At 38.2% G+C, this 12,552-nt stretch overlaps 1 protein-coding gene across 7 annotated transcripts in view; it reads right to left on the minus strand.

Moving 5' to 3' along the window:
- bcas3 (BCAS3 microtubule associated cell migration factor) overlaps nucleotides 1-12,552 on the minus strand; it is a 423,910-nt gene that overhangs the window by 357,699 nt on the left and 53,659 nt on the right. For all 7 annotated transcript variants that reach the window (XR_010000122.1, XR_010000121.1, XR_010000123.1 and 4 more), the window contains exons 9-11: nucleotides 10,339-10,415; nucleotides 2,444-2,520; nucleotides 1,212-1,295 (exon numbers count right to left, since the gene is read on the minus strand). Coding sequence is in view for 4 of the 7 variants with exons in the window: in XM_062959513.1 (XP_062815583.1) it covers nucleotides 1,212-1,295; nucleotides 2,444-2,520; nucleotides 10,339-10,415 (238 nt within the window). In the remaining 3 variants the exon portion in view is untranslated. The remainder of the gene's footprint in view (nucleotides 1-1,211; nucleotides 1,296-2,443; nucleotides 2,521-10,338; nucleotides 10,416-12,552) is intronic.

The raw sequence follows: 12,552 nt of genomic DNA on the forward strand, positions 1-12,552 counted from the left end.
GGTCTGACCTCTGCTGCTCCGTAAGGGCTACTTTACGGTGGTTGTTTTGTTGAGGCCAGTCTGGCCAGCCAAATGAAAAAAAATCCGTTTTCAAGCCCTCTTATTCAAAACCACCATGTTTTTTTCTCCCTAAGTGAGAAGTTTGAGAGTTATAATAAGTACAGATAGCAACTTTGCTGGGCAGTGGATGTAGAAAAGGAAAATAGGAAATAGCAGAGGAAAAGATTCATGTTGCACAAAAGGTTTGGATTTAAAGGACAGAATTTGCAAATGACTGAAATGATGCAGGCTGTTCTGCCATGTCAACATGACTTTCTTTGCCTGAAGTCTAGGTAAAGCAGATCTTGGGAAACCCCAAATACTAGGCCATTTTAGAAATCGTTTTCCAAAGTACTCCCTATAAAACTCTTCTACCAGAAGCATTTAGATAATCTATAAGAGAGACAGGGATTTTAAAATCTTTTTTTTTTCAGGAGTGTCCTTTTTATATGCCTCCCCTGATATACACCCATATTACCGGATGAAAACGAATCATTCACATCTATCCTGGGCATTTTAATAGACTTTAATTATTAAACTGCGTAAGTTTTAGTCTGCCTGTATATGTGTGTTCTTTAAGTTTCAAGACCTGTGGTTTCTTGGTTTCTGTACTTGTTTCAATGTAGCTTTGTGCTGCATGCTGCCCAGAAGTATTACATTGTGTATGTGTGTGTATATAGGTAAAAGCAAAGATTTTCCCCTGACGTTAAGTCCAGTCGTGTTTGACTCTGGGAGTTGGTGCTCATCTCCATTTCTAAGCCGAAGAGCCGGCGTTGTCTGTAGATGCCTCCAAAATCATGTGGCCGGCATGACCGCACCGCCGGAGCAGTACCTATTGATCTACTCAAACTGCTTGTTTTCAAACTACTAGGTTGGCAGAAGCTGGGGCTAACAGCAGGAGCTCACTCAACTCTCAAGATTTGAACCACCAACCTTTCCGTCAGCAAGTTCAGCAGCTCAGTGGTTTAGCACGCTGCGCCACCGGGGGCTCTGTGTGTGTGTGTGTGTATGTATGTATGTATATATGTATATATATATATATATATATATATATGTGTGTGTGTGTGTGTGTGTGTGTGTGTGTGTATAAACACACACATACACACACACGCACGCACACATACCAAAGCGAAAAAGCCAGTTAGTATGCAAGTAGTTGTTGAGCTACCTACTTTGGCTGCACTGATGACTGTGGCCGTGTAGGACTGAATATTGTCTCCACAGGCTCCGCCGCGGGATTGATGGCACCGGATCAGCTATGGAAAAAGGAATAAAGTGTGTGTGTACTTGAAAGAGAGAGCAAAGAGAAGACATACATCCGTATATCTCCTAACAAACAAGCACAGTCCCCAGACCCCAAGATGCCATAACACATTTTTGTTGCTGCTCCTGCTGTATTTCATTTTTAAAATAATATTTTGGGTGCCATCCAGGCTATCATGTACTTGCACCCTCCCGTTTTCATAACACAATGGATAGGCCTTCAACATCTTTCTATATGTCTGTCTGTCTATCTAGCTGCACTACATGAGATAGTGGGGTTGAAGGAAAAAGGAGAAAATTTGAAAGCTGGAAGTCCTCCCACAAGTACATTTGAAGAAATCTGATCAAACTATTTCAACCTATCCAACATGAAGCCAGGGAAAGACATAGTATGGCTGCAGCATGGTGACCCATTAGCTTTCCCCAATTGTGTGTGCCTCCAGATGTATTTATTTATTATTTATTTATTTGCTACATTTATATCCCGCTCTTTTCACCCCGAAGTGGCTTACAAATCAAATGTAAATACAATATATTATTAGCATAGCACAATATAAGCATTAAATTACTATATTGTACTATATCATTATATGATAATATATGACCTCTGTATTGGACTACATTCTATGACCTCTGTATTGGACTACATTATATGACCTCTGTATTGGACTACATTATATGACCTCTGTATTGGACTACATTATATGACCTCTGTATTGGACTACATTATATGACCTCTGTATTGGACTACATTCTATGACCTCTGTATTGGACTACATTATATGACCTCTGTTTGGACTACATCATATGACCTCTGTATTGGACTACATTATATGACCTCTGTATTGGACTGCATTATATGACCTCTGTATTGGACTACATTATATGACCTCTGTATTGGACTACATCATATGACCTCTGTATTGGACTACATTATATGACCTCTGTATTGGACTACATTATATGACCTCTGTATTGGACTACAACTCTTATCACTCTGGCCAGCACATCCCATTATCCATTCTGGCTGTGGATAACAAGGGTTACCCAAGAAACATGCACAAAGTTATATATCCCTGGCAAAGCTTTCCTAGCGTATGGGTACAAGAATAGACCATGAACGGACTGACCGATTCCTTACCTTGTTTTCAGCATATGCTAGCCACCGGCTTCCTAGGGCGATGGGGTTCATGTTTGGCCCTGGGCAAGGATAGCAACCTGAAAAATAGACAAGGTACCCCTGAGAATAATGGAGCATACTTCTTCCAAAATAAAACAAGATTTCACACAACCACCTGCTTCACTTCCATGCTCTCTGGGATACGTGGAGGGCATTTCTGTAGATATAACAATGGCATGCGTACAATGTTAGGAGCAGCTAAAGAACTTATTTAGAAGTTGGGAGATACAGTCTTAGTATAGCAAATGGTGCACAGACACATTAATTTTCCACAAATGTGATCCTTAGATCTTCAGATTTTTTTTTTTTTTGAACCGCTTAATGAAGACACTTACATCAGACCAGCATCTCTGGAAAAGTCAACTTGCCCACTACAGTCAGACTTCTCTAGATGCACCTAAGGGTATCCATTAGAGCAGCCGGTCTCAATTTTGTTTTGTTTTTGATCGGAACACTAGAAAACTCCTGGGGGTCTGTGTGGACTCTCTGCTGTTCGAGAAATCAAAGCACATACGTAAAATCCTAGTGACTGCAGCCCTGCCTTTAAGGAGTAGTTTTTCAGAGAAAAATAACAAGCAGTGTCCGCACCTTGCTATGAAATCATGAGCACTAGACCAGGACCTTGTAGTATTGTTGGTAACCCAGCCCTCTATTACTCTTTCCCACTTAAATCCAAAAAAGCTCCCCGGATCCTGAACCAGTGCCTGGCTGTGATGGACAAGCTGAGGCTTAATCCAGACATTCTGGTCAGTCGCAAGGCTTTCTCTCCGGAATTTCACCCACAACATCCATACCTGCCTCCAAGAGACAAGAGTTCTTACTCCCACCCTGGACTTTACACAGATGTATAAACCTCCCTTGCCTGGTTTCTAACATACTTCACAACCTCTAAGGATGCCTGCCACATATGTGGGTGAAACGTGAGGAGAGAAAGCTTCTGGAACGTGGCCATACAGCCCAAAAGACTCACAGCAACCCAATGATTCCGGCCATGAAAGCCTTCGGCAATACAAATATACATCCCATCTTCTCAACACACAATGTAAACCAATAAACGGTTCAAATGGCTTATCACTCTTCCTACCTCCCCACAAAAAGGAAGGATAAGATTTTTGCATATCACCTTCTTTTCTCAATATCCATTCTCTATGGTTTTACAATGTATGCCAGTGACATCCATCATTCATTTCATCTTGTCCCATTTACACTGGTTTTGTGTTTCTCGTGAAATCCTTTTCAGTCGTTTTATTTCAGTCTTAAAGACTTTCCTGTCCTTCAGTGCGGATGCAATACTGCCTACTGCAGCCATGTTGGATGGCTGGAAACAAAATTTCTCAAGCAATCTGGACTCAAATTGCACAGCAGAGCCTAGAGATTCAGACCACTGCCATGCACACTGAAATCCACTTTAGCTACGTATATACTTGCCCCATTTAAGCATCTGAAAGCACCAATAATGAGCAATGGCTGTCATCGTTTTCAGCTGCTTTTGAAAGAGATTGCCAATACGTTTCTAAGCTCCCACCATGCCCAACTGGCACTGCTCAAAGATGACAAATGATGAGGGAATGGCAGAATTCAGATGCTGCCATCTGTAACCTTCTGTGTGCAAAACATAACTCTGGCAAGCAAGCTATGAACCCTGAAGATGCTTGATGCTCCCACCAAAGGGATAAACTTTGCCAAACTCTTACAGTTTACAGAATTGAATGAGCATGAAAGACGCTGCTCTGCACACAAAGCACACGATTACATTAAGACATCAAAGGCCTGCCCACAAGAACTTCCCATCTGCTAGATAATCTGACCAAAAAGGGAATGGGTCGAGACAAACAGAGGTGTAGAACGGGAACAGCATAAATAAAGGATAGGAGGGAATGCTTTGTTGCGAGACACTGTTTATGACCAGAAGATGACAAACAAACCGTCGAGTCCTTTCAACTAATATTTTGTTTATTCCTCAAGAAAGAAAGGATAAATTAAACTCTGTTTATAAAGGGTATGAAGTAATAGAGTTTGCAAATGTGTTTACAAATTCCCTTTGGAGATGAAGGGCCCTATGGGAATGCCATCCCTCTCCCAGCCTGGAGCATCTTCCATTGTTCTTAGACTTCCTCCCGTTTACTTCTGCCCTTGACCTCCCCGCTGAAGGACTCCAACCAAGACGCCAACGCCAGAAGACACATTCCGGGGGTACTTTGGCAAGGCCTTATGAGAAACATATGATGCTGTCTAAACTAGCGCCTAACCACGGTCTACATAGGGACAAGCCTTTGCTCCCTTGATCTCAAGCACAGAAGGTCCTTGAAGTGCAAACGCCGGGGACTGATCTTGGCAGAACATTGGCTTGGGCAAGGAATTAAGGCTCACCCAAGAAGGCAAAAATGTCCCTGGACATTGAGAATGTCCAGTCCTTTTCATTCTGATTTTATGTTTACCAGTATCCCCATGTTTCCACATAGTACCTTTCTTGAAAGACCTTCACTTTCCCCCTCTCCTTGACCGTGGATCACATCTAGACTCATGCAACACTTCAGAAATTGATTTTTACCCATTTCTACTCATCCCTGCTGCCGCTGCTGCCACTGCTTCAGGAGTTACAATCAAAATCATCATCATCATCATCATCATCATCATCATCATCATCATCATCATCATCATAACCTGCTTTGATTGAAGTCAAAAATCAGAAACTCCTCAAAGCACAGCAGACAAAAAACCAGTACAAGAAAACCGCACTACAAACTAGAGCTGACAGCTGGCACAACAAAACATTGCATGGAAAGTTCCTTGACAAAAATGAAGGAAAAGCTGATAAGGAGAAGACCTGGCTATGGCTCACGAATGGGACCCTGAAGAAGGAGACAGAAGGCCTGATCCTTGCAGCCCAGGAGCAAGCAATAATTATTATTATTATCAAAGCACAGCAGACAAAAAACCAGTACAAGAAAACCGCACTACAAACTAGAGCGGACAGCTGGCACAACAAAACATTATTCTCATCTTCTTCAGTGTAAATGCCCTTATGTATCCTTTTAATAATAAGAGAGTAAAATAATAAATATAATACCTACAATAATAATATCAGAGTGAAATAACAAATGTATTATTAATAATAAAAATAGAGTAAAATAAATGTAATACAGTAGAGCCTCACTTATCCAAGCCTCGCTTATCCAAGCTTCTGGATTATCCAAGCCATTTTTGCAGTCAATGTTTCAATATATCGTGATATTTTGGTGCTAAATTCGTAAATACAGTAATTACAACATAGCATTACTGCATATTGAACTACTTTTCCTGTCAAATTTGTTGTATAACATGATGTTTTGGTGCTTAATATGTAAAATCATAACCTAATTTGATGTTTAATAGGATTTTCCTTAATCCCTCCTTATTATCCAAAATATTCGCTTATCCAAGCTTCTGTCGGCCCGTTTAGCTTGGATAAGTGAGGTTCTACTGTACTAACAATAATAATATCAGAGTGAAATAATAAATGTATTATTAATAATAAATATAGAGTAAAATAAATGTAATACTAACAATAATAAGAGTAAAATAATAAATGTAATAATAAATAGAGTAAAATAATAAATGCAATAATAATAATAATAATAATATCAGAGTGAAATAATAAATGTATTATTAATAATAAAAATAGAGTAAAATAAATGTAATACTAACAATAATAATAGAGTAAAATAATAAATATAATAATACCAATAAAAATAGAGAAAAATAATAAATGTACCATATATACTCGTGTATAAACCAACCAGGACCCTCACCTGAGTATAAGCCGAGAGGGGCTTTTTCAGTCCTAAAAAAGGGCTGAAAAACTAGGCTTATACTCGAGTATATACAGTATTTCCTGCGCAAGCATCCTCCGGCCGCTCAGCTGCCTATGACAAAACTTTTTCAACCTCAAAACAAACAGGGCAAGTGGAGTTTAAAGTGGTTTCCTAATCAAAGACAGCTGCATATAGGGAAAATGCAACAACACTCACCCCTGCGAGACAGGACAGGTTTTTTAAAAGTCAACGCGATTCTGTCTCTTTTTAAAAAAAATTCAAGTCAGCCAACTGGCCAAAATATTCTCTTACTTTCCTTAAAAAAAATACTCCATGCTCAGTCCCACGGAAGAGAATGAGCACTACTCTTACATTAATAATGAATGGGTTCATATATGTTGACATATTCCAAGCAGAATTATCCTTTTAAATTCAGAGCAAAGTAAGCAAAGGAAATTTTCCAAGAAAATAGCCTCTCTTTGGGGACTAAGCACGATGGCATCAATACAAAATCGGTGCCAGATAATGGCCCTCGTTGATCATCTTTCTCCCCGGAGATTAAAAATGCAGCGATACAAGGTGGACAAGAATTGTACAAAGTGGAATGTCACCTATTACTAGGCACAAACACATTGCCGTCATATTTAAATAGCTGACCTCGTCCAAAAGGAAGGAACAATAATAATAATAATAATAATAATAATAATAATAATAATAATAATAATAATAAGTTTATTTATATCCCACCTCCATCTCCCCCGAAGGGGACTTGGGGCAGCTTACAGCAAAATCAGATACAAAACAATGATAAAATAAAATATGAAACATCAAAGAACAATAATAAAAACCAATAATAATATATACACAGCAGCCGAAAAAACACAACGTGGTATTAAAACATCGAATTAAAAACAATGAGGTTGCAATAGCGGATAAGCAAGGTGCACATTATGAGTTACAAATTTTAAATAGATAAAGTGCAATATATTATGCTAATATTGGATGAATATATATATATATATATTATCTGTCTGTCATCTTATGTACAAATCAAGGGGGCATGAAAAGCGACTGAAAAGCATTGATATTACCATGGCATTAAAAATAGAAATTGCACTAATAATATTTCTCTCTCATTAACATGGGCCGGGTCATGAGTTCGAAAACAGCCCAGGTCACATTGAGCGCCCGGCTATTAAATAGCCTGGCTTGCTGTTGATCTAAGCAGCTCGAAATACAGTTGCACCGGATGAGTAAGAAATTTATTTATTTCATATTTAATACAATTATATCCCGCCCTTCTCACCCCGAAGGGGACTCAGAACAGCTTACAAATTAAATTTACATACAATATTATATTATTAGCATAGCACAATACTGGCAATAAATTACCATATTGTACTATATCTATATAAGAAGATGAGAATAATCATTGGATCAGAGTTGGACAGCCTTATCTTAAATTTGAGCTTTATATAAATATTCAAAAACATTTAACCTACTGATGACTCAATTAATGTCATTTTATTGGTATCTACAGTAGAATCTCACTTATCCAACATAAACAGGCCGGCAGAACGTTGGATAAGCGAATATGTTGGATAATAAGGAGTGATTAAGGAGAAGCCTATTAAACATCAAATTAGGTTATGATTTTACAAATTAAGCACCAAAACATCATGTTATACAACAAATTGGACAGAAAAAGTAGTTCAATGCACAGTAATGCTATGTAGTAATTACTGTGTTTATGAATTTAGCACCAAAATATCATGATGTATTGAAAACACTGACTACAAAAATGCGTTGGATAATCCAGAACGTTGGATAAGCGAGTGTTGGATAAGTGAGACTCTACTGTATTAGCATAGCACAATACTGGCAATAAATTACCATATTGTACTATATCTATATATTGTAATATTATTAATAATATTACATGTAATATATAATATATAATTAATATTATTATATTGTATTGTTAGTATTATATTGTATTACAAAATAATATTATTAAAATTATATGCAAATACAATATATTATAATATTATAATTACCGTATATACTCAAGTATAAGCCGACCCGAATATAAGCCGAGGCACCTAATTTTTCCACACAAAAACTGGGAAAACCTTGACTCCAGTATAAGCCGAGAGCAGCAAATTTCAGAAATAAAAATAGATACCAATAAAATTACATTAACTGAGGCATCAGTAGGTTCAATGTTTTTGAATATTTACATAGATAAGACTGTCCAACTCTGATCCAATCATGATTCTCATCTTCTTCAATGTCAATGTGCTTATGTATCCTTTTAATAATAATAGAGTAAAATAATACACAAAAGAAGAATCAGAGTGTGACTTCAAAATCCAGGCTCATCTCAAGCCAAGCAGAAAGCAGATTCTTCCTTTCTTGGTATCCTAAAGCCGTAATGCAGGGAGAAACTGACACCTATTGGCAACTTTAAGATTACTCCGCAAAGCAATCTTATTTTTTTTCCTCTGTCAAGAAAAGCTGCTGATTATAGTTTTAAAACAGGCTTGCACTATGTTGAACTACTTTAGACTGAGCAAATTCAAGCTCACTCCTTTAATTTTAAGCCTACTTGGCTATAGCTTTCCTTTTAAGGGGAAAAAATTAGTGTGAGCTTAGATAAGTAAGATCGCAACTTCCCGGGCTTAATTTTACAGACGAGTGAATACTTTAAAAAAAAAATGATTGATTTGTATAAGGCCTGTCCCATCCAAACAATGTGCCAGATCTTGCTAATTGTTGTGCGAACGTGTTCATGTGTGTTTCATAGTTCACATTTTAATTTGGCTTTTTAAAACAAACGATCAGTCTTCTGAACTTTCTACATTTGTGAATGTTTAACAATATGTTTTTAAAATTTGTTGTAAGTTATTTTGAGTGTCGAACAAGGTAAAAGGTGGAATAGAAATAATAATAATAATAATAATAATAATAATAATAATAATAATACATCACACAGTCCTAGACACTTGGGAAGTGTTCGACTTGTAATTTTGTGATACGAAATCCAGCATATCTATCTTGTTTGCTGTGTCATAATAAAATAATAATAATAATAATAATAATAAATAAAAAATACTGTGGGACTTTCAAATCCAGACTGTGGAAAAATAGTTTGGGTTATTGATGTCGCCATACCAGGTGACAGTTGAATTGACGAAAAAATACAGGAAAAACTCAGCCGCTATCAGGACCTCAAGATCAAACTGCAAAGGCTCTGGAAGAAACCAGTGCAGGTGGTCCCGGTGGTGATCGGCACATTGGGTGCCGTGCCAAAAGATCTCAGCCAGCATTTGGAAACAATAGACATTGAAAAAATCACGATCTGCCAACTGCAAAAGGCCACCCGACTGGAATCTGCGTGCATCATCCGAAAATACATCACACAGTCCTAGACACTTGGGAAGTGTTCGACTTGGGATTCTGTGATATGAAATCCAGCATATCTATCTTGTTTGCTGTGTTATAAAATAATAATAATAATAATAATAATAATAATCCGAAAATACATCACACAGTCCTAGACACTTGGGAAGTGTTCGACTTGTGATTTTGTGATACGAAGTCCAGCATATGTCTCACTGCAAATACATCTTGGAATACGTTCTACTAAAAGAAAGTCAGGATCATAACTTCTGAAACTAAATTAAACTCGTCATGACAGTGAAATGACGGTTGTTGACAGGCTGGAAACAACAAGGAGCAAAAGGTGACACTCCAATGGGAATGAATGGGTGTTGCATATCAGGACAATCTAAGGGGAATGAATGGGCGCAGTGTAACGTCACATGTCTCTGGGGAAATCTATTATACCTTTCAGCAGGGATTCCTGCAGAATTAATTCCCACATTATTAAGAATAGTAGATGTTCAACACATCAACAATAGCTCCCAGATCGGTGGCAAAAGGAACCAGAAAGTATTTCACAGGCTGTACAGACCAAAGTCGGTGATCAAGATTTGCATTGACTCCATGTAAGCTTCTAAATGATACGAAATGTGAAAGGTAGACCAACAGACAACTTACTTGTGACAAAGAACTTCTTGGTGAAGGTACAGCTGTCAAAGGCAGCTATTTTCTCTTGCAAGACGACAACAAGAATCCTGAAAAGACAAAAGGAAGAATGGTTAAAATATCAAAATACTCAAATTAAACACGCCTTTTGATGGCTTCTTCCTCTACACCAGGCATGGGCAAACTTTGGCCCTCCAAGACCCAAAAGCTGGGAATTTCCTTAAGAAATAAATAAAAACTATATTGCCAAAGCTGGGAATTTAAGTCCAAAAAACTTGAAGGGCCGAGATTTGCCCATGCCTGCTCTATTACCCATTAAAATTATGTTCATATTACAAGGAAACACATGACAACATTAACTTTTTTGACACAAAAAAATAACTTTGGGTTGTTGTGAGTTTTCCAGCCTGTATGGCCATGTTCCAGAACCATTCTCTCCTGAAGTTTCACCCACATTTATGGCAGGCATCCTCAAAGGTTGTGAGGTCTGTTGGAAACTAGGCAAGTGGGGTTTATAGATGTCTAGGGTGGGAGAAAAAACTCTTGTGTGTTGGAGGCAAGTGTGAATGTCGCAACTGATCACCTTGATTAGCATTGAATGATCTTGCAGCTTCAAAGCCTGTCTGGAATTCCCCTGTATTTTGAATTTTGTTCTTTATTTACTGCCCTGATTAAAGAGTTTTTAAATACTGGTAGCCACGGGTTATGTTGTACGTATGTCTATGTGTTAAATGTTTTGATACGCATAGGCAAATCAATAAAACCGATAGGCAAATCAATAAAACGTGATTTGATTTGATTTGAAATGCTGGTAGCCAGATTTTGTTCATTTTCATGGCTTCCTGAGGACAGTAAATAAAGAACAACAGAAAAAAGGGGAAATCCAGACAGGAAACAATCAGGGCCAGCTAACACCTCCCAACAAAGGATTCCCCCCAGGCAAGAAGCAGCCAGGCTTTGAAGCTGCAAGGTCGTTCAATGCTAATCAAGGTGATCAGTTGCAACATTCACTTTTTCCTCAAACAGACAAGAATTCTTTCTCCCACCCTGGACATTATTCCACAAGTATCTATATATATAAAAGGATAATGAAATTTCGGCCTAGGACAAAACAACAAAACTACACATCCCAGAAACACTAAACTTGGCAGCACAACCCCTCATCCATGCCTCTACATTCATACAACAAAAAGAAAAGAAAAATAAAGTCCTAATTAGAGGGAGAGGAATAATTGTTTTTGTCCAATTGCTGCCAGTTAGAAGGCTAAGCTCCGCCCACTTGGTCAGCTAGCAACCCACTCAGCCCAGGGGACAGGCAGAGTTAGGCCTCACTTAGGCCTCTTCCACACTATCTTTAAAATACAGATTATCTGATTTTAACTGGATTATATGGCAGTGCAGACTCAAGGTCCTTCCACACAGCTATATAACCCATTTATAATCTTATATTATCTGCTTTGCACTGGATTATCTTGACTCCACACTGCCATATAATCCACTTCAGTGTGCATTTTATACAGCTGTGTAGAAGGGGCCTCATATAATCCAGTTCTAAGCAGATAATATAAGATACTTTATTTCCCATACCACCATACTTCGCCACAGCAACGCATGGCCGGGCACAGCTAGTATATATATAGATATAAACCCCACTTATTTAGTTTCCATCAGATCTCACAACCTCTGAGGATGCCTGCCACAGATGTGGGTGAAACATCAGGAGAGAATGCTTCTGGAACATGGCCAGACAGCCCGGAATACATACAACAATCCTATATGATATTCTTCACAACCTCTGAGGATGCCTGCCATAGATGTGGGTGAAACGTCAGGAGAGAATGCTTCTGGAACATGGCCAGGCAGCCCGGAAAACTCACAGCAACCCAATGCATGACTACATTAACTTTCATTGGTCATCTTGGAAGAACGCAAAATTGCTAACAATTATGTGCTTTGGGGGGGGGGAGCTTGTGACTTTTTAATAAAATTGATGTTAGACTTTATACAATTTATTCAAAGGGGGGGGGGGTTGTACTATTAAAAAAGGATTCATTTCTCCCCAGCAACTCTAAAGAGAAAATCCACTAAAGGCACCCAGCAGCACATTAATCTAAAAAAGTGTTTCATCCTGAAAAATAATCACATTTCTGTTTTTTCATTGCAAATCTGCCAGGCCTAACAGCCCTGCCTTATTTGCTAAAAGTGTTTTTGTTTATTCACCCACCC

Source organism: Anolis carolinensis, unplaced genomic scaffold (assembly GCF_035594765.1).
Source record: "Anolis carolinensis isolate JA03-04 unplaced genomic scaffold, rAnoCar3.1.pri scaffold_7, whole genome shotgun sequence".
NCBI lineage: Eukaryota > Metazoa > Chordata > Lepidosauria > Squamata > Dactyloidae > Anolis > Anolis carolinensis.